The following is a 27,265-nucleotide window of genomic DNA, read 5'->3' as shown; positions in this document are numbered from 1 at the left end:
CTTGCAAAACCAAGCTGTGGCAGTATGTGGAGTGAGCCTTAGTACCATCTCCAAGTTAAAAGCCAAGTTCCATATAATGGAGGATGTCTGAGACAGGCTGCCAAGTGGGCATCCCAAGAAGATCATTTCCTCACCCTGTCAGCACTTAGGTACCATAGGCAGTCTTCTACAGATTTGCAGTCAAGATTTGCAGCGATCAGTCCAGATTCTGCCTATGACAATTGGATCATAGGGTCAAAGTGTGGAGAAGACATGGAGAACGATATGCTGATTGCTGCACCGATCTTTTGGTGGAGGCAGTATGGTGGTGTGGGGAGGCATCTCTTAACCACTCAACTCTATCCTGCAAGATGACAATGCTCGCCCCCACAAACCAGTGTTTATCAGAGACTACCTCCAGAATGTGGGAGTGGAGAGGATGGAATGGTCTGCCAGCTCCTGACCTCAACCCCATTGAACACTAGTGGGATCAGCTTGGGCATGCTGTTTGTGCCAGAGTGACCAACACACCCACGTTGGCTGACTTGCGACAAATGCTGGTTGAAGAATGGGATGCCATCCCACAGCAGTGTGTGACCAGGCTGGTGACCAGTGTGAGGAGGAGGTGGAGGCTATAGTAGCTGTGTATCGTTCTTCCACACACTACTGAGGCTCCTGTTTTTTCAATGAATAAATTGTTAAATTGCCAATTTTCTTCAAACTTCAATCATTCAGTCACAAAACACTTGCTCAAGGGCACTCCACTCTTCAACTATGCTCCTTTATCAGCAGCTAGGCTGTTACACTAAGAAAATAAAAACACACCATTGTTGTTTCATCTTAAACACCAGATTCTACCTCCAAAATATTATTTTCAAAAAGTTGCCAATAAAATATAATATATAATGAATAACTTATTTTTTCAGCATTTCTGTTTGCTGTGCAACTGGCACATATGTAGGTGTAGCAGCAATGTTATGTTCATCATGGATTTCTGGGGAGAATTTTTATCCAATTTAGTTTTTGCTTGGGTAAAGTAGTTAGTTTAAATATTTAAATACATTTATCATGCAGTCCTTGACACAGTGGATATCTACTGCCCATCTTTGCTCCTCAATGACTCTTTTGGTGAATATGCTTTTGTACCACTGGTTAAAAAATCACAATTGGTTCACTGCTGAAGTGTAGTTAATCGACAGCCTCTAGGTCTACTGTTAGTTTGGTAAGATAAGGTACCAGTGACATTACAACAGCTAATTAATTTGTTAACATTGTTAATTTGTTAAATGTTAACATTGTTAACAGTGTTTATATGAATGTAAGTAACAAGAAAAAATTCTATTGTTTTTAAACTTTTGTTACTCATAATATACAAACTCTAGCCCATTGATGAGCAAACCCTCTGTGAAATCACAAGTCAGACTTATTTAAAAGTTCAAGAAGCATTTAGTTGCTAAAGCAAAATATCATTGCATGCTTATTGCATTGCCCAGTTCTGAAAATCTCAAGGTGTTTTACATGCATTACAGATGGCCCTTTCTGTCAGCACATTTACATTTACATTTATGCATTTGGCAGACGCTTTTATCCAAAGCGACTTACAAAAGAGAATCTAACATTCAAACTACAGCACAATTTATACAAAATACCTTACATTAAGTACAATATGCCAGGAAGTAATAAGTGCATTAAAGAAAAACATTCAGTGCAAGAGATGCTCTCGGAAGAGCTGGGTCTTCAAGGATTTCTTGAATGCGGAGAGGGTTTCTGTTGCTCTGATGGTGCTTGGAAGCTCGTTCCACCAGCGTGGTACCAGAGATGAGAATAGCCTCGACTGACCTGTACGTGGGGTTGGTCGGGTTAGTTGGTACTCCTTTGAGGAACGGAGAGGACGGGCTCTAACATTTGGTTTTAAGAGTCTATTGAGGTAGATGGGAGCAGAACCAAAGAATACTCTGCCATCATTAGTGATTTAAATTTGATGCAAGCAGCTAAGGGTAGCCAATGCAGCTCAACTAATAGGGGAGTGACATGTGCTCTTTTAGGCTGGTTGAAAACCAGGCGTGCTGCAGCATTCTGGATCATCTGTAGCGGTCTCACAGCACAGGCCGGAAGACCTGTCAGGAGGGTGTTGCAATAATCTAGACGGGAGATTACTAACGTCTGAACAAGGAGCTGTGTTGCATGTTACAGGCCAGTGTAGTGACAAACTGCAGAATATTACATATTCCAGCTGAAGCAGGTTTGAAAATGCAAAGTACCTGACCAACATATACATATAAGTCAATCAACTAAGACCCAGCGTAAAGCCACCAATACCTTTTGGAATGACAGGTACAACAATGAAATCAAAATGACATTTTAAAGATTGAAATTAAACAAATCAATCAAAAAAGAAAAAAATAGTGTTTTATTTGAGAAAACACTTTAATGCCACAACTCCTTCATCAAAATATTAATTCTGAAATCAATATTTAGAAATGTATCCTTCATGCTTTGTAAAAAATTATAAGTTTATCCAAGAGAATTAGGATTTTGAATGACCTAGAATACATTACTTTTTGAAAAGTTATAAAGACTTCAAAATGGATTTTAGTTGTGAAATCAACACATTTAAATTGCATCAAAATTTAGTGTTCACTCTCTGAGCACATCAGAATTTGCTGCTGGCCAAACTTAAAAAGAACCGTGGTAGTCTGATGAACGAGGGCGTGATTAAGGACAGCCAGGACAAATAAGGTGTCTGTGTGAGGAGGAATTTCAAAGAAGTGTAGTCCACTACACTGCGACCTTGAAGGGGGTAAAAAGACAAATTTTGATTGTTAAAACATACGGAATTGTTAAAATATATTTGCTGAATTAATTACTCTTTTGTTTAAATACAGGTTTTCAGATGCTCTTGCTCAAAATACTTACAAAAATGAAAATGACTGATTTGACTAGAATTAGAATTACTTTATCGGCCCCTGTGCTTGCACACAGTGGAAGCTGTTCTCCACATTTAACCCAATCTGTGCAGTGAAACACATATTTACACACACTAGTGAACACTAGGGGGCAGTGAGTACACATGCCCAGAGCAGTGGGCAGCCCTAGCCATGGCACCCAAGGAGCAGTTGGGTGTTAGGGGCCTTGCTCCAGGGCACTTCAGTCATGACCTGCTGGTTACAAGCCCAGTTCCCTAACTACCAGGCCACGGCTGTCCCCATCACTAGTCACAAATGGCTAGTCATTTTCTGTTTTGCAAATTGCAGTTTTAATTACCAGTTAGGAAATATTGTAACAACAACAAATTTGAAGAGAGGTGAATTACACAGTAACCTACTTAATTAAAACAACAAATTTCTAGGCACAGAATGCAAAAATGGACATATCAGGTTTCTCCTTACAAAAACTGCTAGAGGCAAATATATAATTAACAACTTCTAGGCCAGTCTTAATGGTGCTTTTCCCTTTCATGGTACCTACTGGACTTAGCTTGGCACGGCTCAACTCACTTTTTCCTGGTTGCTTTTCTACTACCACAACTCCCCTATGAAATGTGAAGTATGAGCCTTGCTCCATACTGTACTGCGTGTCTAACTAAAATTTAACCTTTGCTAATTTAAATTTGCTAACATTACTCATATATATGTTTCACAAGTGGATTATTATTACAACTAAGGACACACAAAAATATAAGATAATTTAATAATGTATATAGCATGCCCCTATAAAAACATCCTTGGAGGACTGAAATATACATAAAAAATGAACATGACTAAAATAAATATAAAAATAAAGTAAAAATGATTTGATGGACCCAAAATAGTTTATATAGTTCACTCACTAGGTAAAATTACACAATAATAACCTACACTGAAATACTAAATAAAAAGGTATGCTTTGTTCAAATGTGTACGGGTGTACTGCTGATGAAATATCATTATTTTCTTAGTGGTATAGCTCTTAGCATAGCAAGCTAGCTATTTTAAATGTTGTAAATATTAATTGTTCTTTACTGTCCTCACGCATTGTCTTACATTTTTTCTGTTTGTTTTTTCTTTCATTTATCACATCATAATGATCCTTGAAATTCTATTGCCGTAGCTGCTGCATGTTGAATCTCTTGCCCCACCTAGGGTCATCTAACACTCTTCACCTGAGCTATTAGTGATGGAATGACTCTAAAAGGAAAATTTCAACAATTTCTTTTAAAAAAAAGGTTTGGGAAAAGAGGGAATAATCACAAAATAAAACTTGTTTACCATCAACATCTTGTAATCCATAACGTCTTGCAAGATCACATGTCAGCAAAACTTTCCCAGTCAATGACATCAGATTTTTGTCTATCAAAAAAGAAATGATATGCACAGACAATCTAGTGAATTGTGACCAGAAAATATTTGCACACCTGTATTTCTTTATAAACCAGTTATTATGGCAGCGTTCTAACTTAGCTCATCACGTTTTAATGAATGCGTTACCTTTTGCCAGTTCAACAATGCACTTTCCACTCAGTTCAGTTGTTTCACCATTTTTGAACACCTCCTTCCACTGGAAGATTGAACAGATAAAAAGTTTAATATGTTTATGTAAAATGTTTTAAATGAAACTAATATTGCTACCCAAAAAAACCCCCTCATATCTAACATTTAAATTTTTTAGAAAAACAAATAGAAGTGAATAAAATTGATAGATATTTCAACTCATTATGGTAATTTGACAAAATGAAAAGGGTAATGCCAAAATAGATAAAGAAAAAGGGAATAATACATATTATTACAGTCAGTATTTGGAATTTCTCAGGTTCTAGGTTTAGTTAGTTAATTAAGCAATAATTGTGGTCAGTCCACTAGTGCCAATATCTCATGTTATAGCACAAAACTTGAGTGGAATATTGTGATTATATCACACTTCTGTTATCATCATTAATTGTTTGATTTTAAGATAAAGAGCAGCAGAGAAAAAAAAAATACTACAGACCATGCCTCCAGAAAACACACAGATACCAAATTTTCCTTGTGATTTTCTATTGTTTTCAAAACTGAAAGTAGAGAATGGGTCCACTGAGCCATAACTCTTTAATTTCTGGGCTCTTTCTTGAGCTTCTTTAGCTCGACATGCCCACAGATGTCATAACGGTTCATGCAGAAGAACCAACTATTCTTTGACTCCAGCCGGGAATTAACCTTTTATGTTCCAGTACCTATATTTTTGTGGAAAGGTGCTGTACAATTTAGATCAGCATTAGTGGAAAAGTGCTATCAGAAACAGTGCCGAACGTTTGAAATTAGGTGCGTGAATGGGAACAATCTAGATCCTCATTGGTGGGGAATTGCTATCAGACACACTCCACCCCTTTATTGCTAGGTTATGTGTATTTTGCAGAGTAATACCAAAGAGCTTAGTTCAGAGTGCCATGATCACGTAATACTAGCACTCCTGAAATGACTCTCAGGCAATCACATTGCAGGGTCGGAACTAACTCTGGTATAGTACAACAAACCTTTGGATCAAAGCCTGAAGTGGTTTCGTTCTCAGTGATATTCTGGGAAACTAGCTCAGTCTTTACAGCACCAGGCCAAAGGCTCACAGATGCCACCCCTCTTCTTTTCAGTTCTACTGCAGTATCTGCAGCAAGTCTGTCACACTGAGAGAATATACACAAAAACATATGGTGGCAAATTCTGTAATTGGGTAAACTTACAAATGTTGAAAAGGCTACGCTAAGTGACTCACCGCTGCTTTGCCGACTCCGTAAGGCACACTGAAGAGGTACCTTAAACCTCCCATGGATGATATGGTGACTATAAGGCCCTTTCCCTGAGCTACCATCAAGCGGGCAGCATACACAGAACAGAAATAGTGTCCCCTGCAAAAGAGGGAGAGCAGTATTATCAATGTCATATTATTAAGATGATCTTTATTACCAATAACAATAAATGGTTTTGAAAACTTACAATAGAATGCCTTGTAGAATAAAAGGAGAAGGGCATTCTTGTCTGCTCCCTCAGTGTTTCAAGTAGGATTTTGAAACATTACTATGTTGTTTAATTTCAGGTTTATAGCTCCCTATCCAGAAAGCCTAGAGCTTGTATATAATATTTGCACCAAATTGCTCTTAAAATGTTTGTATCTGAAAACCCACTTAGTCCAAGTAATTAATTATTAAAGGCAAATTTATTTAAAAAAAAATGTTTAGAAAGTTTCAAACTATAAATACAACTGCTAGTCTGTAGAATGTGGAGTGAATTTCAGGTATGTTTTTATAGAAAGGCCCCTTATCTTGTATGAATAGAAATAATGGCCCAGTGGCATTGCCAAGATAGCAGTCAAATTGACAGAATTTACTATATTTTACTATGGGAACATCTGAGGCACTATGTGTATAGTAATTGCCACCTAACTGTCATCCCAAGTCTGAACTATCAAACATTCAGAATGGATCAATAAGGAAAGTGTCTTGCAAATGACGTGCAGTATTACAATCATTCTTAAGGGCCATCATCAAAATATTACCAGGTTATTACCATATTCTTGGGTTTCCACTTCATTTTAATACATTCTGGCAGAGATATTTTAGGTAGCGGGTGCTGAAATTTTCAGCGGCACATGCCACATACATAGTGACATTTCCTGTTTATTACCTTAGACCAGTGTTATTGATATCATCCCAGATATTAGGATCCATCTCCCAGAATTTCTTTCCCATGTTGTCAAAAATAGCCTGTGAAAACATTAAAAGGGACACATGGGTATCTGGAATGCCTACAGACACACAAAGTGTGAAATATACCATACAGCCCAGACAGTTTTTGTGGACTGCTTAAGTCAGAAAAAAAAAAATTGGATATAACCAGCCATTCTGGTTTGGCTCCCCTTCATCCTTCTTACATTAGGTACATTAAGTTCATTAGACTTGAACAACCCATACCTGCGTATTTCCATGCTGTAACAGCGTCAATGTGAGAAAACAAAAACAGAGCAGAGTAATAAGAGAAACCAAGCAAAAATGTCTGTTTAGACAGGCTGGGAAATGTGCTGTGGAGTGTGATCTTTGTTGTATCTTGACCAAAGGGTGCCATTTTAACTTGTTGAAAAGGAGCACATCATCTCACCTTTCAGATTTCACCTCACATCTACAAGCATTTGCATATATAATGTATGTATTTACTATGAGATATATAAACTCTCCATTTGATAGTAGGCTGAATTGAAGTTATATTGGGAGGTCTATGTAGCACGTGTGCAAAAACACTACTCAAAAAATTGACATGAAATGTAAAAAAACAAAATATAAAACCCTCAAGTGAGCAAGCCAGGGGCGACAGTGGCAAGGAAAAACTCCCCCAGCTGAGGAAGAAACCTTGGGAGGAACCAAGGCTCACAAGGGGTGACCCATCCTCCTCTGGTCAATCTACTGGTGATAATAGTTAGTATTCCGTGAGAACACTGATTGGGTGGAGCGTTTCAAATACTGCATTATAAACCAGTAAAGCTCTGCCTAGACCAGGGGTGGGCAATCTATCTGTAAAAGGCCAGTATGGCTGCTGGTTTTTGTTTCAACCAACTAGAAGGTCACATGATCAGTTGTTTTACTGAGACCAACTAATTAAAGGAGTGAAATCAGGTGTGCTCTGGCCTGAATGGACTAAAGTCCAGCAGCCACACCGGCTCTGTGCGGATAAGATTGCTCACCCCTGGCCTAGACTCTAATGGTTTGCCTGCTCTGAAACGCAGAAAAGACTTTGGAAGAAAAAAACAAGGGCAATACACTGTACAGTTAGTTCCGCTTCATACTTTGTTAGAAGTCTTGCAAAAAGTGTCAGTATGTTGTTTTGCTTAAATGGAGGATAATGTAACTGCTTCTGAAGAAGCTGCAGAATGTAGAATCTGTCTCTGAGTCAGGTTCTACAGAAGTACCTTCCTGCATATTTTTGTTATAGCCACTGCCTCAGAGGAAGCTGCAGAAAGTTGTACAATAAACTTCAGCTGCCTATGAGGCAGATTCTAAAGAGGTACTGTTTGCACACTTGATTTAAGATTGCTGCCTATTAAGGCAGCAGAGCATTATTGTATAACATTCCTTAGCTTCTTCAGAGGCAGCAGTAACTTACATTCTGCAGCTTCCTCTGAGGCAGCGAGTTACATTAACCTTCATTCAAGTAAAACACAATACTGAAATTTTTGCAGCACTTCCAACAAATTATGAAACAAAGTTCAGTAACAAAAAAAGCAAATTATACTGTGCATTTATTCTTCCAGAGACACTTCTGACAGTCCGTGCAGGCAAACACAAGGACCTAGGTGGAGCGTTACTGGTTTATGGCATGGTATATGAAAATCTTTGCCCAATCAATTTTAACCACATTCATCTCTACCTGCAGCGCTGCCTCCAGAACCATTTTGAATAGTGATTTTGCACACTTGCACCTATGTAACTTACACTTAAGAAAGTCTGTCATAAATTAACATTTCCCCCTTAATAATGCTTATGTTAAATCCCAATATATTAGCATTCCCTCCATGTAGCAGTGAATACAGCATATATTCTCAGGCAAAAGAGGAATAGTAAGATGCAACATTCACAAATGCAAACTAGACAAATGCAAATTACTCTCTTTCTCTCTTCCCACATTTACATGTACCGACCTGGACACCAGAATATGCATTGTTCACAAGGATGTCCAGTCTCCCGTTTTGCTCACGCTGGACTTTTTCAAACAACATCTTTATGTCATCCTCTTTTGATGAGTCACAGATCACAGGCAGACAGTGGCCACCTCTCTCGTTCACCTGTGGTTACAGGCAGGCACAACATAACTATTGTAGTATTGCACTTAGAAATGAGAATGAAATATCTTTAAAAGGTTTGTTGATCCCCTACTAGCAACAAACCTTATTTGCTGCAACTTTCAAATACAAATGGACATACTAAGGCTAATTATTTGATAAATACACTGAAAATAATAATTCGTACCTATATACTGCTTTTACAATAACCAGAAGATGTTTAATTCGTTTTTTGTTCATTGTCTGTAAGCATTTATCCAGTTCAGGGTCGTGGTGGGTCTGGAGCCTACCTGGAATCACCGGGTGCAAGGCGGGATCAAGACGCTTAAGCTACATTTATATCACTACAAATATAACTACAATTAGAGCCCTGTCCAATTGCATGTGCTCCAATTGAAACAGTGGTGAAGAAACAAAGTGGCTTTGAAGAAATACTTCAGATCATAATGTACACCTGGCAAACAACAAAACTACTATGTTGAAGTAATTCCAAAATGGCTTTCATGCATCATTGCATTACTATGTGTGAGCTCACCTCAGCTGCAGTCTGCTGCAGCGTCTTCATCTGTCTGCCAGTGATATAGACAGTAGCCCCAGCTTCAGACATCTGTAAAGCAATTCCTTTCCCAATGCCCCGAGAAGCGCCAGTCACCACACATACCCAGCCTGAGAGTGCCATCTACGGGGAAAAAGCCAAATAAATAAATAAATTTTAAAAAGAGGGTAATCGAGAATCATGTCTTAGCAGGTTTTCCCTTTCCTTACATCTCGCATCCTATTACACTCCTTTAAAGGCAGATTTGTCATTTACCACTTAACTTAACCTGAATGTTATATTAATAACCTGCTGGCTGAAAAATGTCCAATTACTTTTGGTCCTTAGAAATGAAAAGATGGTATTTAAACTGTAATTTATTTAGCAGAAATTTGAAATTGAATTCAAGTCTGAATATATATGAATATTACCTTGGTTGTGATTGGCTAATATCAGCCTCACAAGTCTTCTCACAGTGGAATGATACACAGAACATTTTACATAAAAATTTATGGTCATCCATTTATGGTGGAACAAATAATTTTGGATAAGAAATCCAGTTCCAGAATCTTAAAAAAGTGCTGTACAATTGTAGGCATGAGAAACTCTGACTAAAGATCTGCTGAATAAGATTCTTTAAAAATTTATAGTTTTTTTCCTATCATCAGTGAGAATTTGGGGGCTTTTTGCTCTAACATCAGCTCAACACTATCTGAACCATGCTAAAAAAAGACTTTAGTTTGTTTTTTCTTTTTCTCAAGAAAAGACAGACTCATGAGAACGCTACTTACATTCATACTGTCTTTTAAATCATCTGAGATGACCTTGAGCCCAGAGGGCTCTGTACTGAATGGATGCCTCAATTTCTCCTAGTGCTGAAAATATAACATTTAAGCTGAGTTTATGTTGGATTCCTTGATGCAGCAAGAAACTGTTAATTGACCGTAGACATGTAGAATTATCTACAACTTAAGTATGACCTCATAGTGCCATCTGAGGGCTTGAAGGTCATGTACATTTGACAGTGGTTTCTGGCTTTGCTGTTTATCGACTGAGATTCCTATTGATTTTCAGTATCTTTAACAAGATCATTTATATTAAGTAATCAAAGACAAAATTTCTGCAATATTCTGCTGAGATTTTTTTTAATGTTTGAAATATTCTTGTTTTAGTACTCACTGTGATAAGGATATGGACGAAAACTAACTCTATGCCAAAATGTATGTGCTAGGTGAAGTATGGGAAAATATTCATATAGGGTCATTTTTCACAGATTTATTACTATATTTTCATTACAAATACATATAAAAAAACACTCAGAAGGCACATGTAAATAAATATAATGTTAATTTTAAGGTAAATAATTTATAGTACATTCTGATCACAGGGGCATATTCGTCAACACAGGATTTCCCAGTTTAGCCAAGTAAATTAACTCTACCTCAAAACTAACGTTTTCATAAGTAAAGGAGCTGAAGTAATTTGTCTGGCTAACTCGGAAATCCAGGGGATTTGTACCAATAATGATGAATAATAAAAAAGAAAGCCCTACTAAACCTATTTAAAAAAAAGTCCTTCTGCTCTTTTCCTATTGGTAGTATTTGCATTTGTGCTCTATCTATTTAACCTGAGAAATCATGCTTTGTTTGGAATACACTTCGGCCCCTGGTCCACTGTTTGATAGGGTGACCAGACGTTCTCTTTTACCCGGAAATATCCTCTTTTTTAGACTTAAAAAAATGTCCGGCAGGAATTTCACAAACGTCCGGGATTTTGTTTTTCTAGAGCTTACATACAATTTGGAGAAGCGTTTCGTTCACAAACTAGTCCCGCCCTCCCCTACTGCGTTTGGTTCGCTTGAGTGAGAAGGGGCAGTGGTGAAGTAGCCTAAAATCTTCTGATTGGACGGTTTGACTGTAGAGCTACCGTTATTGGTCGGTAACGTTCTCTGTAAACAGTTAATTGGTCAGTCTGCACGTCAGTAGTCCTTGTTTACCTCAGGCAAAGCTCATGTACATACCATCATCTCGAGCCGCTATGCCGAAACGTAAACGTAAGTTCTCGGATGAATTAAAAAAGAAATTCCCATGTTTTGTGTAGCAAATAAAGGTGTAAAGGACCTAAAAACACACATGGGTTCAGCTAAGCATACAACGGCAGCGAGGGGCGAGGATTCCTTAGGTAGCTACATTACTTAAGCCTATTTGAGCACTGTCCTGTTTTTTCCGCTTGACAGGATTGACTTTGGGCTTGTTACAATAACATAAGAAATCCCGCTTTGTGAAATACCCCCAAAATAAACGTGTTAGGTGACTATAGATACACTAGCATCAGATCAGTTAAGGTCAGTGAGTGGTAAAATGTTATTCTACAGATTACATCAATGATAGATTCAGTTGTATTTTAAATCGGTTCTACCGGTTCCTGATTCAACGAACGAATCATTAACGAGAATAGCTCGGACTTTGCCACTGTATGATCGTTAAACACCATGCAAACTAAATGCAAAATACTGCGAAGTTATTAAACCACCTGCTTTTCAAGAAAAGAGTTAAATACAGCTCTAATGTCCGTGTTTTTGTTATACTAGAAACCCGAAATAAATTAACTGAGCTGAAGTGTCACATTCTGTTCAAAAATGTACGTTAATGTATGTGCCAACGTTACCTCAAAAGCACAACGCGGGTTTCAAATGTATATAACCTTTGTTAAGCTTTATTTAACGTGACAATATTGATCTTACCTCTTGGTTGTTTAAACACTCCTCTGAAGTTGGAATTAAAACAACTTTTTTATATACTCCTCCCTCGCGTATGGCTCCCTTTCCCCAGTATAGTGTACCTCGTGAGTCAAGAAATCATGGTTTTATTTCCAAACACTGCAAAAATATTAAACATGCTGTTACGTAGCTTGTAGCTGAATGAGAACCGTTTTAAATTAGACACGTCGTCACGGTTTGGTTGTAAATAAATCGCTATTTCATGAATGACAATGTGCCCTCTGTAGGGAGGACTGAGTCATTTGAGACTGAGCCAGCTGTCAGCGCGTGCTCCAACGGAAGAGGCAAAAAACTCACTACGTAATCTACATCTGATAGGGACATGATTTGTTGCAATAGTTAGCTATAGTTAGGTATAAATAAGCTTTAATATTCACTAGTACCAGAATATACACGAATATATTTTCTATTCGTTAAGTGAATAGAAAAAAATAATCTTAATAAGCTTAAAATTAGATCCAGAAAACACCACATAAAATCTTAACAGCTGAGTCACTATTACATTTCACAATATTTACACTTGGTTAATGAATTGAAGGTAACGCTTGACTGGAACAATTCCTGTAAAACAATCCCACACTATAATTCCCCTTCACCAAGCTTTACACTTGACACAATTCAGTCAGACAAGTGCCGTTGGAAACCGCCAAACCCAGACTCACCCATCGAATTGCCAGACGGAGAAACATGATTTGTCACTCTAGAGAACACCTTCACTGTTCTAGGGTCCAGTGGCAGTGTGCTTTGCACTTGGTGATGTAAGGCTTGGATGCAGTTGCTTGGCCATGGAAGCACATTCCATGAAACTGTTAACTCTGCAAGCTGGGGGCACTGTTCTTGAGCTAATCTGAAGGCCACATTAAGTTTGGGGGTCTGTAGTGATTGACTCTGCAGAAAGTTGGTGACCTCTGTTCACTATGCGCCTCAGCATCCACTGACCCCACTCTGTCATTTTACATGGCCTACCTCTTTGTGGCTGAGTTGCTGTTGTTCCTAATTGCTTTGATTTTGTTATAATACCACCCACAGTGGACTGTGAAATATAATGTAGCAAGGAAATTTCACGACTAGGCTTGCTGCAAAGGTGGCATCCTATCATGGGACCACGCTGGAATTCACTGAGCTCCTGAGAACGACCATTCATTCACAAATGTTTGCAGAAGCAGTCTACATGCCTAGGTTCCATGGAAATGATTGGAACATCTGAATTTAATGATTTGTATAGGTAAGTGAATACTTTTAGAAATATAGTGTAAGTTATGACTGCTGCCTCTATGGAGCTGAGGAATGTTATACAATAATGCTCTGCTGCCTTCAGAGGCCATATTAATCACATGTGCAAAACTTATTTCTTTAAAATATGCCTCATAGGCAGCTGATTTTTTTTATAACTTTCTGAAGCTTCCTCTGAGGCAGCAGTTATAACACAAATATGCAGGAAAGTACTTCTGTAGAATCTGACTCGGAGACAGATCATTATAACATTCTTCAGCTTCAGAAGCAGTTACATTATCCTCCATTTAAGCAAAACAACATACTGAAATATTTGCAACCCTTCTAACAGACTATGAAACAGAGCTAAGTGTACAGTATATTGGACCTTTTTTTTTTTTTTCTTCCAAAGTCATTTCTGTCAGTTAGAGTAGGCACACAATGAGGGTCTAGGCGGGGTTTTACTGGTTTATGCAGCAGTATGTAAAAATCTCAGCGCAATAGATTTTAACCAATCACATTCATCCCTGATTTTTGGCTGGTAACCAGTTATGTTCCTTCTGCTTCGAAGGCTGTGCTTCCTCTAGAACCATTATAAATAGTGATTTGAAGTTGTCTTTTAAGATGGAATTGTATGTTTGAGGAGAATAATAATGATTGTTGTTTATATATTAACATGTCTAAGGTTTTGTTGTCATTTGCCGTAAAGCTCTGGCTCATGGGTGTGTATAAATAAAAAGCAGTCATTCCACATATTTTTTTTTTTGTCATTCCAAACAGACTATAAAATGTTTGCGTGCCAAATGTGGAATGTTCTGGACCTGCCAAATCAGACCAGAAGTCTGCTGTGAAGGCAAGCAAGAATTGTCATAGGGAGGACACCAATGCTCTGCTTATGCTGTCAGTGACCCAGTAACTCGGTGTAACTCCTGAAACATAAAAACACAATGTTATCTTTCTAACAAAAAGACCCTTACTAGTGTGGTGTTACCCAACTACATTATTCCAACCAAAAAAATCTGTCTGACAACAAGAAAACAGTGCATATTTTTTACCAAATATGAGACTAGAGATACCTTAACAGAAATAGCAGCTACAGCCCAATAATCCGTGAATTAAGGTCTGAATCTCTTGCATTAGACTTGGACACTAAATAAATAAAACAAGGGGAAAAAAGAAATACTGTTAAGGATCATAAAACTTTCTTTTCTGTCCCAAAACTTGTGCTTGCTCAACTCTAGGGAAAGTAAAACAAATACATGCACACGAAAAGTGACATTCCATGCTTTAATTCCATATGCACCATTCTGTTCAAACACTTTTACATATAGTTTAGGACAAGGAACTTGCACATTACTCACCCTGTAGTTTTACAGGGCCCTGTGCATTCAGTTTTACTCATCTAAGAAACTGTTTGTCTAAGAAAGTATGTTATAAAAGAACTGAAATAACATTTTTTTAAAGAGATAAATGACAAATACAAATCATAGTGGACAGGGCAGTAAGAACCCCTAGAACAGTAGGACTGAATTTACAGCAAAATTTTTATTAAAGGAATACACTGGCATTTTTCAACTTAATCTCTATCTGATGCAACTGTGGCATATGGCTGCATACTTGAAACCAGTGGCCAGGTAGTGAAACTTTGATTACAAGTATTAACATGTGATCATCATTACTAGGAAATTAGTGCCTGGCTAATCAGACATAGGCTACACATGGTTGCAGAAGGAAAAAAATAGTAAACTACATAATCTGGCTAACAACACAGTGGTACTGGGGCATTACATGGTGTAAATTTGCCTAGGACTCCATAACAATTGTTCTGTATTGGCATACAAGTATAATCAGGTAATTATAGGCCAGCAGGACCATGACATTTAAAGCTGTCATTGAAGACTGTTTAGAACAGTAACTGCCGACACCCAAATACATTTCTTTACCTCCTCCCAATCATTTTTTATGTAAACAACAAAATAAATTCATTGAAGTCAGTCTCTTCCCGCAGTACAAGCGAGTCCTCTGTAGAACTGAGAAACAAAGGTTGGATCTCTGTCTTCAAGGCTGTTCAAGAAAGCATTCCTCTCATCTTCACTCCACGACTCGAACCACTGAGTCCACAGCCTCAACTGACACTCAAAAATATTAGGTGGACGGTCCTTTACCTTGAGTAAAGAGAAACAAGAAAATGCAAATTGGTGAAAACCTCAGCTAAACACAGGGTATGTATGTAGTTTGTATTTAATGCCATATCTGCCCATAGATGCCAAACTCAAGGCAAGAAAGGCAGTAAAATGTAATTAATTTACTAATACAATTTTATTTTAGAGACATTGAGACTGCCATCTATTTAAGTTCGTCATGTGTTGCTTAAGTTTTGTTACTGACAGGAACTGTTGCTTTCGTTTTGTTGAATAATTCTGTCATGGACTTTGCAGTTAGGATCTACAGAGCCCCTAAGGTGACATGGTGGGTTTATTTAGCTAGTCGTGACCACTGTATAGTATTTTGAGACCGCATAAAAATAATACTATTTTGTGACCTCAGTATACTACATAATGGCCACGTTCAGTATGGCCGATAATGGCCAAGGTCAACGTTCTTCACAATTCTGTTGTGCTAAAATGTTGGGCCTATCCATATTTTGCAAGTGACATCCCAGTGTATAGTAGCTGCCATAGTAGGTATCTACACATTACTCAACCACTTAAATAAAAACTGAGATATTTCTAAGTTTTTATTGTTTCTCACAACTACCTTATTCCTAATTTTGACATTAACTTTATAGAAGTATGGATCCCTGACCGCATCACGGTTGTACACAGAGCTCTGTTCCTCTGTCAGTCAGAAGAGTCATTTTATTAACCCTGTAAATGGTGGGAAAAGACTGCAATAAAAGATTGTGACATGTATCTGTAGTCTCTTACACACTTAAACAAAACATGAGTGAAGTAACATGATTACTGTTATGCTATTATTGCTAAGCTATGACCTGTGTATGAATAACAAAGTTTTCTATTAGATCCTATGATGAAAATGCATATGTGGCTAACAATAGATAACAATCTTCCTCTCTTATGTAAGATGGTGCAATCCTTAAGCTTGACCCAAAGAGGCGGTGGTCATCTGTGCCTCTGTCTTCTGTAAGACTCTCCAGCACAGTAAGAGGAGCTGTGCATAATATAAACTTATTCATTTTTCTCATCAGTTTAGATTAGTGTTATACTCTGAAATCAGACATTTGGAAAAACCTAACAAGTATGAGATTAATAAAATAAATAATGTACATAAAAATCACCTGAAGTGTATTGAGCTGATCCAATAAGCTACTAACTTTTCCTGGCACCGCCTTTGAAATCAAGTCCTGCAAAAAGCGCTCTCTTTGAGGAGGACCCCACCCTAGGAACCAGCTTAACACACACCTCTGTTCCTGGAGAGTCACGTAGGACACTGGGATGGGATCATGGTTCACCCTCATGTTGAGGGAAGAGGTGCATGAAAGCTGTCCCAAGCTTGGGGGCGCAATGTCCTGCGAAACAGGAGGAAAGTCTGCAATGGGGGACGGAAGCATATTTGGACTACCGGATGAAGATGCTGGTACAGATGTGCTGAGGTTTGATTCAAAGAATGTGTGATCAGTTGTCATTAAGTTCTTCATTTGAGGTGGTGATGCTTGGTTTTCACCTTGCAAGGCATAATTGAACCAGGCCATTTTCTGAAACAAGCAGAAGCACAATTTTAAAAGCAGACCTCAACATTTGGGACAGAGGCATGTTCACCTTTCCTGCATAATTACACTATTTAATCTTTTTTTTGGGAGCCAATGGTTCTAATTGTTACAGTTTTGCCCATGGAATTTATGTCTTACTTGATACAAGACTTCAGCTGCTCAAAAGAGACATCAGGACTAGAGGCAGGCCAGGTCAGTCTACAAAGCCATGTTTTTGCAGCATGTACAGAATAATGTAGGATTTTTACTGAAATAACCATAGGCTTCACAGGAAAATATGTCATCTTGATGGCATCATATGGGTCTGTCCCAAAACCTAGTGAGCTGCCTATGTAGGCAGCATTCTCTTCCGTTTGGCATTCATGGTGAGGAGCAAAAGAAAGAATTTCATTGTACACGGAACCTGTTCCTTACTGTGCAAATGACAATAAACGATTTGAATTGAAATTTGAAATTGAGCATTGTAAATGGACATCTATCCTCATAAGGAAGATATTTGCCTCCACATCAATGGAATCTTCTAACATTTGCAATTCACCTATGACATGTTCACTGATTCACCCCACTCCATAAGAGATATTGGCTTTTGCACTGGTTTGGACGGAACTTTTAATCATTAGTATCATTCGTTTTTCATGAAAACAAGCTGAAACATGGACTCCCCTGAACACAGGACAAGTTTCTATTACTGAGAAGAACCTGGACCAGAAAACTCCTTAGTGATTCAATATAGAATGGCTTTCTCCAAGAGTTTCAGGTTTCATTTCTTGAGGCAATGGCAGAGTTAAGTTTTAAGTTCTCCCAAGCTTATGGGGCTATGTTTATCACTGTAGCACAACAGTTTCTTATACAGAGTTTCTTTTTTAGTCTGGAGGATGCAGCATCCATTATTCCCAAAAAATAAAAAAAGTTTTAATTTTGATTAATTGCACACTAAAGGGCACTATTCCCCTCCTCGTTCCATCTCGTGCCACATGAGCTTGTGCCCAGAGAACTTGGGGGGGGGGGGATTACGGTCAGCCAGTATTGGTTTTGAGCCTTGTCACTTGCATATAGAGATTTTTCCAGATTCTCTGAAGCTTTTAATTACTTTTTGTAATGTAGATGAAAAAAAAAACTAGGTTATATTACATGTATAACTGTGACTCAAATTTTTTCACTACTTGCCCACACAAAATCTCCTTTAAAGAACAGTGAACCTCCCATGTCTGTATTTCTAAAAGCCTCAGCTTCTCTGAGATCATCAAATAAATAAACAGGTACAACATGAGGACAAACTCACCATGCTCACCACCAATTGGCCCTGCTACAGTTAAGAAAACTGCCATAAAACAACTTTGATGAAGCTCGGCAGATGCTTCTGGATGCTCAGGACATGCAGTGTTTAGATGTACCTGCTACTTGCTAAGTGCCTTCTGGGTTTTTAGAACTTGGGATGTTTAAGCTTAGCCTATATCATGTTATAGCTTATCTTATGTTTTTTCTGTCCTTTTTTATGCTGTAACACTCTGAAATTCCCCACTGTGGGACTATTAGACTACCTTGTCTTGCCTTAAATAGGTTCAGCATTGGAAATCCTCTCATTTCATTATTGATTTCATTTAAACATTGCACTTATGTGCACATCACTACATGTATGTTTTTCAAATCATCCCAGCGTTTTAGGAAATAGGGTTTGTTTGTTTCAAAGTAAATCCAGGCATTTTTTTCAGAGGGTCCCTTAAACTTTGAATTATATATCCAAACATTTGTGCACACAACATTTCTCAATAAATCAAAATGATTTGAACAGTGAGCATCACACTGAACACTCTCTCTCTCTGTTAAGATGATCTTAACACCAAGATGTTTTTGGGAAACTGGGCCCGGGATGGGGCTTACTCTAGTGAACGCATTTCAATGGCTCCACAGCCCAGTCCTCAAGGGGCTACAAACCCCGCTCGGCACTGGACGCGGAGCAGCTGCTCCAGTGTCATTTCATTTCCTCCTTTTCTAAGTTCTACGAAATTGTGAACATATAATGTACTTTAAAATGCATTTTTATATTAAAACGATAAATATATACCTGGCTGATTCCTCTTCTCAGAAAATACACTACGGAAATATGAGCGTGTGTTTATCCGAAAAAGGTCTTTGAATCTGTGAAAAAATGTGATATTTCTAAGAGGCTCATAATCTCCAGAGCCGCTCCTTCTCGCCCCTACAACGGAAATCGCTAAACTCTTATATATGTCATTATTTTAAAGTTTAGCTTTCCTTGTTTGAAACAAACTATCCTTTTATGAAGTAGAGGAAAATAAATATTCCACTTCTTCAGTGGAAGTGTTCAAGCCGTGCCGTGACTACAGCGGCCCCTATCGGCTAACAGCGACCAGCACTGCGCTATTAAAGGGCCCCACGGACTATATATATATATATAGAGAGAGAGAGAGAGAGAGAGAGAGAGAGAGAGATAGAGTATACACACACACACACACGTTCATATTCATCTTAGATGGCCATCCCTACCCCAACTGTTCCCACAAGGTCAGGAGCATGAAATTGTCCACAACGGGACCGAGCCTAACTCCTGAAAAACAGCCCCACACCATAATCCCCCTCCACCAAACTTTACACTTGGCACATGTCCTGAGAGAGCAAGGACCACTGTTGACCCACTGAGAGCAAAGTTGGAGGTCCACTAGTGTTTTACACAGCGTTTTCTGGGCGGACCACTGCTGATTAAACAGAATTTTAGACAAAATGCCACATTTTAGCACTTTTCCATTCACAGTCCAATTAAATTTTTTTTCCTTCATTAGGTCCTTTGGCTATACTTTATAAATAAGATACTAATTAAATTAGTATGATTTATATCATAAACCATTTTAATCCAGCACAGTGTCAACATGTTTAGCATAATCATTTTATATCAGGTTTATATATTATATCTCTCACAGTTGTTGGTAATATTGGTATTAATTTGTTTTCCAGAATAAAAGTCTCTGTGAATGTAAAATCTGTTTGAGGAGATTATAAATGAGTTATATCCTGTACAGGAGAATAATCTGAGTGGTCCGATGGTGGACCAGCAGTGGTCTACAGTCAGTGGTGTGCCAGCCTTTTTATGCCAGTGGACCGATATACCGTTCTCCTGGAAACCGCCAAACCTAGACTCACCCATCCAATTGTAAGACGGAGAAACGTGATTCATCACTCCAGAGAACATCTCCACTGTTCTAGGGTGTCCAGTGGCGGCGTTCTTTACACCACTGCATCCGACGCTTTGCATTGCACTTGGTGATGTAAGGCTTAGATGCAGCTGCTTGGCCATGGAATCTATTTCATGAAGCTTTCTACGCACTGTTCTTGAGCTAATCTAAAGGCCACATTAAGTTTGGAAGTCTGTAGCAACGGACTCAGAAAGTTGGCAACCTCTGCGCAATATGCCCCTCGGCATACGCTGACCCCGTTCTGAAATTTTACATAGCCTACCACTTCGTGGCTGAGTTGCTGTCGTTCCCAACTGCTTCCAATATGTTATACCACTGACAGTTGACTGTGGAATATTTTGTAGCAAGGAAATTTCACGACTGGACTTGTTGCACAGGTGGCATCCGATCATGCTTCCACACTGGAATACACCGAGCTCCTGAGAGCGACTAATTCTTTCATAAATATTTGTAGATGCAGTCTGCCTGACTAGGTGCCTGGTTTTGTAGACCTGTGGAAGTGATTGGAATATTTGAATATAATGTTTGGAGTAAATACTTTTGGCAATTGATTGCATATATTTAATATACAATTTTGGGACATTCAAGCAAAAATAATAAGAGTAAGATATAATTGTAATGCACGCAAGAAAAAGAATATAGTATTTGTTTTTAAATAGGGAATGGTTTATACTAAGCTGAGATAATATTTGCTGTAGATATGTAAATTTTTCTACCTGGGTTTTTCCTGTAAATTTTTTAATAATCCGTTTCGTTGTTGAAGTAGCTGCTGCTCGCACTCCGTGTGACGTCAGCGCGGAGGGCGTCTCTCTCTCGCGTCTCAGAGAAGGGAGCGGAGCGGCGTTTCAACAACATGGCGGACCTCGAGGACGTAACGCTGGACGGGAGAGCGCTCCACTCGCTCCGAGTGGCGGACCTGAAGGCGGCCCTGGAGGAAAGAGGGCTCTCGAAGAGCGGCCAGAAAAATGCGCTCATCAAACGACTCAAAGGGGTGAGTGCGAGGCACGGGATTCTGCCAAGGGCCGATAGCTCGGTGTTTGGGGTCTGTAAACAGCCGCGAGCTGCTGGGGTCTTCAGTTAACGTTAATTTGTAGAGGATCGTGGCCCTCCGCCTTTCCCTACGGACGCAGAAATAGCTAATATTCGGCAGCTTCTTTTTCGAAATGTTCGAATTTTCTGTTCCACCTTAAATGGAGCAGCTGCCCCATACGACTGCACCATTTTTAAGGTGGAACGGAAAATTACACGAAGAAGAACTTCGTGCTTTGTCGAGAGCCGCGGTTAACGTTGTGCCACGCGTTTGTAGACCGAGTTAATGACGAACCGTGAAGTACACAAAGTGTTCGTGTCCTCATTGAAAGCTTATACTCGGCTGTTAATCTTGAGTGTTTAGTTAGTTTTTCAACTTGTCGGCGGCTCTACGCTTTGTGTGCGCGAAGGGTGGGGGTTTTATGAATCAATACACACCGCTCTTTTATTTTCCGTCTCTCTCCTGCTCTTTCGTTTCATCGGATTGCGGACTGTAAACACAAGGCGCCAAAGCGGATAGTGAGCTGGTTTGATTTTGTTTACTAGAGATGGCATTACATCATTATTGTTGATATCATATTGATGTCATTTGCCAATCCTGGTTCACACATCGGAGGGGAAAAGAGAAATTTCTCCAATCAATCTAACCTGGAATAGCGCACATTCGCAATATTAGAAGGGAACACAGACCTTTTCAATCCTGTAACGTGCCTGGAATAGTTTATGCAGTGTAATAAAAGGGAATACAGACGTTAACCATGCTGTAACAAATCTTACATGAAATAGCACTGTGTAATATTTGTGTAGCTGTATATTCATACTCCCACTGGTCCAAATGAAGACTTTACACATAATACTAACATGTTTACCATGTCTGTCAGAGAAAAAAATCCCATATCTTCCAAATAGGAATGTTCATTTTATTGGAGAAGGGATAAAATGATAGCTTACAAATATTTTTGATATAAGTTAATATAAGATTTGTTTCCAAGTCATTTTTTACCAATTCTCATTAACCCAATCATCATTAAAGTTTAACATATTTTTATTTATGCCAAGAAAATGACAGAAATTAAAATAAAATAGATTTTTACACGACAGTCACTAGGTTATACCAATAGGTATTATGTAATATGTATACAAAAGGAAATATCCAAGGGAAGTTGCCGATCATACTAAAACCACAGCAGACCAAATGTGAAATGTCATGTTCAGGGAATCTGATGGTGGTTATAGCTGCATCTGAAATCACATACTGCTATGCAATACAAAATGCTCTACATTATATACTAATGAACTGACTTAGTGTTGATATACAACATTTAAAATACTACCTAGTGTGATCGCATGCACTTTGACATCACCAGTGTCTATCCAGTGATGTACTATTTGCTTCTTTCTGTGAGGTGTTTTAGTATTTTAATTTTGATTAGAAATTTATGTCCAAATGCCAGGCTTAAAAATTTGCTGAGCCTGACCCAACCAATATCATCAAATGTCTGCATCTAACCTGACTTGATATGCGTCATCATGTGGACCTGAATTTTCGAAGTGCCAAATTTATCCCACTCTTTAGATGTATTCATTGATGAGTCATCTTTGTATAATCTAAAATTGACATTGCATGTGTTAATTTTTTTAAAATGCAAGTATTTAAATAATATTTCATGATGTACTTGTTGGATGTTTTAGGAAATGCTTGTCTGCTAATTTTTACCTTGAATGCTGTTTCAAGTAGAAGTAGTTCGTAGTTATAGTTTATAGAACATTTATGTTTGAATGGCCATGAGTAGATCTCCATTTTTTGTTTTTACATGCCTATTTCCCTGACATTTTGGGCATTGCCTTATCAGTGCATCTGTACTTAGAGTCAATAATATATTAAGTACAATTAAGACAGTGAAATAATGCTGAAATAAAACAACTCTTCAGTGTTTAAATTAGATTTTTGGAAAATTAAGTCTTGATAAACTTCCTGTATTCTGTTGTCCTCACATTGTGTGGACAACATGAATTATAATGATTTGCTGGGTCTTGTGAACCTTGTGATGAATGCTGTCAGCAACAAGTCAGTTTTTATGCAGAAGCAGTAGAATTCAGTATTTATGCTGAACGTGATCTACACTAATAAACATCTTAACAGACACCTATATTTTAATCTTTTGCAGCAGCATTTTGAGTGCAAACCCAGACCTTATACAAATGATGAGACCAAAGTCTGATGTGGCAGCAAGTCAGGTTTATGTTTTTTTTAATCTTTTTCAAACTAAAGTCTTTGCTTAAATTTAGTCAGCATACAGTTTATTTAAGCAATATACATGTAATATAGACGTTTGTCTATGGTATTTTCAAAGGAAAATGCAGGACAGACAAACTACTTTCACCTCGAGATGCTTGTGTGGTATCCGGTGTGAAAAAACAAGCATTGCGGAATGGTTCTGTTGCTCCTTGTGTGCCACACCGATTCTGGTTTCAAATCGTACTTGCATATGTGTATCAAATTTATATCTAGTGAGTGATTGCTGCCCTGACTCTGATCTTAGTGGAAATACCTCCTTGATAATCTGCATTAAAGTCTGATTGTGTTCAATCTAGTGAGTTGTGTTGTTGTGGATTTCTTTGAAGTATAGCTTGGTTTCTTTTTTGGGTTGTTTTTGTATTTTCCTGTTTTCCTATTAACATTTATAAGTACAAATGCAGTGTTTATGAATCCTGTATATAATTAAATTTGCACTGTATTGTTTTCTCTATTTGTGTGCATACCTATTAGGCCCTCATGCTGGAAAACCTACAGAAATCCTCAACTCATCATGTTGGGTTGCAGCCAAACTCCCAGGTAAGCACAACTGGCTTTGACAGAAGTAACATGCGATTTCCCCCCCCAATTTGTTATCTGACTTTGCATTATCTCTGAGAAATGTGATCAATACATTTAATCATTCTTTTAATCTGGCATTGCAGATTGGTGAGGAGATGAGTCAGAACAGCTTCATTAAACAATACCTTGCAAAGCAACAAGAACTTCTAAGACAGCGTCTAGAGAGAGAGGCTCGTGAGGCGATTGAAAATGATGGTATGTTTTTGTGACTTCCACAGTTGTATCACTATTGCAAACTTTGCTAGTTTTATTTATTTTTTTGCCCCCACCCAAAGGTTTTGCACTTAATTGTTCATATTTTCCCCATAAACAACGTATATTAACATTATGTAGATTAATGTGAAGTTGTGGGATTTTTATAATGCATTTCTTTAGGCTTTTATTTAGAAAATAGATAATATAAATTAATACAGATAATATAAATTAATTGTAACCTAAGACTCTTTCACACATGAACTGAAGAAATTTCCAGAGAAGCTCCGGAGTCTTGGGTCCGTAGATATCCCGGAGTGGCCTTTCACACATGCAGCACACAACGGGAGATTTTGTGTCTCAGGCATGCTCTCTCAGCGGGAAATCAAACACTTTAGGCGTGGACAATCGCATGTGCAGTGTGTCCAGGAGAAACTCCGGAATAATTACTGCTCCATTCTCACATGTGCTCACTTTACTAGTGCGATACCAGGATAAAGACTCTGGGTAAAGTCCAAGTAATGTCCAGGGCGAATGTTGCGGGTGGTCACATTCATACATACAGCTCCTCCGGGTAAATTCTGTGCTTGTGTGACAGTGCCACTATAGAAAAAGTGAAATACATCCACAGCAGGGCAAACTGGGTCATATCTAATCTTTTTCCTTCATATGTAACACAGATGTCTTGATTTTGTGACTGTGTAAACAGCAAAAAAAAAAATATCACTGAATCTGACATTTTAAGTATGCGTTTGAGCCACTTTCATATGTATTGAAATCCGTATCTGAATCCGTAACAGCCATACTGGAATTCATGCAACTTTTATGCCAATCCATCTGGACATTCCAAGTTCACACTGGCTAGAGAGAAATATGGACAACTACAGTGAAGAATGAACCATGCATGTGGGCCCAAAGCGGGATTTTTTTTTCCCCCTCTTTTCTTCCCCCTTCCAGTTTGAAGTATTTAGGGAACAGAACAAACTTTTCAGAGCGTAGTCTTTATATTGAGATATGAAAAACCTGAAATTTCTTAATCCAGTCGAATTTACTAAATTTTAAAAAAGAAATAACAATGAGCAACAAGCTCATTTCTAAGTATTTATTAAATTAGTATTTTTTTGTCTTCTTTAAGCCGCTTGAATGTGCATTATGAAATTATTGAATTTGTTTAGTTGGCTCTCACATCCTCTTTTGAGAGCCCATTTTTGCAAGAAACTACATCTGAAACAGCAATATACCCAGCTAATGGAATCATTGGAGTCTATTAAATTCTCTGTATTTCACACAGGTGAAATCATGAACAAAAAGAATATACACTATATTGTCATAGGTATTAGCTTACCCATCCAAATAATTGAATTCAAGTGTTTCAGTCACTTCCATGGCCACAGGTGTATAAAACCAAGCACCTATGCATGCAGACTGCATCTGCAAATATTCGTGAAAGACTGGGTCATTCTCAGGAGCTCAGTGAATTCCAGCGTGGTAGTGTGATAGTCCAGTCTTGAAATTTAGTAGAAAGATTACTATTAAATAATCCACAGTCAACTAGCAGTGGTATTATAACAAAATGGGAAAGACAGCAACCCAGCCACAAAGTGGTAGGCCACATAAAATGACAGCAGGGTCAGCAGATGCTGAAGCGCATAGTGCGAAGAGGTTGCCAACTTTCTGCGTGTGGCCTTCAGATTAGCTCAAAAACGGTGTGTATAAAGATTTTCATGGCTGAGCAGCTGCACCCAAGCCTTACATTACCAAGTGCAAAACGTCAGATGCAGTGTGTAAAGCACACTGCCACTGGACTCTAGAGCAGTGGAGACATGTTCTTTGCAGTGATGAATCTCGCATCTCCATCTGGCAATCTGATGGACATGTCTGGGTTTGGGAGTTGCCAGGAGAATGGTACTTGTCTGACTGCATATGCCAAGTGTAAAGTTTGGTAAGGGGGCGTTGTGGTGTGTGGTTGTTTTCAAGATTTGGGCTCGGCCCTTAGTTTCATTGAATGGAACTCTTAATGCTTCAGGGTTTTTGGACATTTTCACTTTTGACTGTGCACCAGTGCACAAAGCAAGGTCCATAAAAGCATGGATGAGCAAGTTTGATGTGAAAGAACTTGACTGGCCTGCCGTCCTGACCTCACCCTAATAGAACACCTTTGGGATAAATTAGTGTGGAGACTGAGCCAGGCCTTCTTTTCCAACATCAGTGTTTGAACCCACAAATGTGCTTCTGGAAGAATGGTTAAAGAATTCCCATAAACACACTCCTAAACCTTGTGGAAAGCTTTTCCAAGAGAGTTGAAGGGGTTATATCAGCAAAGCAAGGGCTGACATAATTTTAAACCCTATGGATTAAGAATAGGAAGTCAGCCAAGTTCACATGCATACTTTTGGCAATAAAGTACATAAGCTTTGGATTTGTGTGAATTGCAAATTATGTACATACTTTAAGTTTTATTTGGATATCTTGACTATTTCAGTGCCTTCAATCAACAAATTTCACCAAAGTGACAGAGTGACATGGGGTCACATATTACAAGATCTTTCACTAGGAGGAACACCCAATGACTGTTTGACCAAAAATGTGATACAAACAATACATGTTTCGACACTGAGTTGCAGTGAAAGCGCACACAAGAAAAATAATAGGATATAGATGAGATAATATATACTGTTATGTGGGTAGCAAGGATTTTTTTTTTGTACTGCAGAGAGAGTTGGAGGTTAATAAATATTTTTGCTATGGAAACATAGCTGCTTGCTTGTTACATGTATTCTGATCAAAACTATCATTGTTCAAGTTCAGGAGGCTGTATTTTCAGTCCAGCTATATATGCAAACACAGTAAAATGAACATCATTCCTCCAGGCCTGTGATGCAACACACAGCACAAGTGCAGACAATAGCCTACGTTGCATTAATGAAGGACGATGTCATTTTAA

General features: G+C 38.4%; 3 protein-coding genes across 5 annotated transcripts in view; 1 reads left to right on the top strand and 2 right to left on the bottom strand.

Annotated features, from left to right (window-relative positions):
• Positions 1-1,456: 1,456 nt before the first annotated feature.
• On the bottom strand, positions 1,457-21,710 carry dhrs1 (dehydrogenase/reductase (SDR family) member 1). Of its 3 annotated transcripts, none has more exons than XM_066681760.1 (9): positions 21,690-21,710; positions 9,290-9,433; positions 8,614-8,757; positions 6,609-6,688; positions 5,701-5,833; positions 5,468-5,611; positions 4,446-4,515; positions 4,227-4,307; positions 1,457-2,769 (listed from the first exon to the last, which is right to left on the bottom strand). In XM_066681760.1, exons 2-9 carry the CDS (start codon positions 9,431-9,433, stop codon positions 2,633-2,635), a joined length of 933 nt encoding a protein of 310 aa, XP_066537857.1. In that variant the 5' UTR covers positions 21,690-21,710; the 3' UTR covers positions 1,457-2,632. The 3 variants fall into 3 exon arrangements, with proteins under 3 accessions (XP_066537857.1, XP_066537859.1, XP_066537858.1); XM_066681762.1 differs by lacking the exon at positions 21,690-21,710 and adding an exon at positions 12,033-12,250; XM_066681761.1 differs by lacking the exon at positions 21,690-21,710 and adding an exon at positions 10,081-10,166.
• c9h14orf119 (chromosome 9 C14orf119 homolog) lies at positions 14,567-19,354 on the bottom strand. The gene is made up of 3 exons (XM_066681763.1): positions 19,076-19,354; positions 16,579-16,995; positions 14,567-15,445 (listed from the first exon to the last, which is right to left on the bottom strand). The coding sequence occupies exons 2-3, from the start codon at positions 16,990-16,992 to the stop codon at positions 15,272-15,274; spliced, it is 588 nt and encodes a 195-aa protein (XP_066537860.1). The 5' UTR covers positions 16,993-16,995; positions 19,076-19,354; the 3' UTR covers positions 14,567-15,271.
• acin1a (apoptotic chromatin condensation inducer 1a) overlaps positions 21,052-27,265 on the top strand; it is a 22,355-nt gene continuing 16,141 nt past the window's right edge. Inside the window, exons 1-3 of the mRNA XM_066681759.1 lie at positions 21,052-21,213; positions 24,022-24,087; positions 24,213-24,324. Coding sequence (XP_066537856.1) covers positions 21,076-21,213; positions 24,022-24,087; positions 24,213-24,324 — 316 coding nt within the window. The 5' untranslated portion in view covers positions 21,052-21,075. The remainder of the gene's footprint in view (positions 21,214-24,021; positions 24,088-24,212; positions 24,325-27,265) is intronic.

The sequence above is a fragment of the Hoplias malabaricus genome, chromosome 9 (assembly GCF_029633855.1).
Source record: "Hoplias malabaricus isolate fHopMal1 chromosome 9, fHopMal1.hap1, whole genome shotgun sequence".
Classification (NCBI taxonomy): Eukaryota; Metazoa; Chordata; class Actinopteri; order Characiformes; family Erythrinidae; genus Hoplias; species Hoplias malabaricus.
The sequence above is the reverse complement of the archived record's forward strand: the minus strand, read 5'-3'. Positions and strand labels throughout refer to the sequence as shown.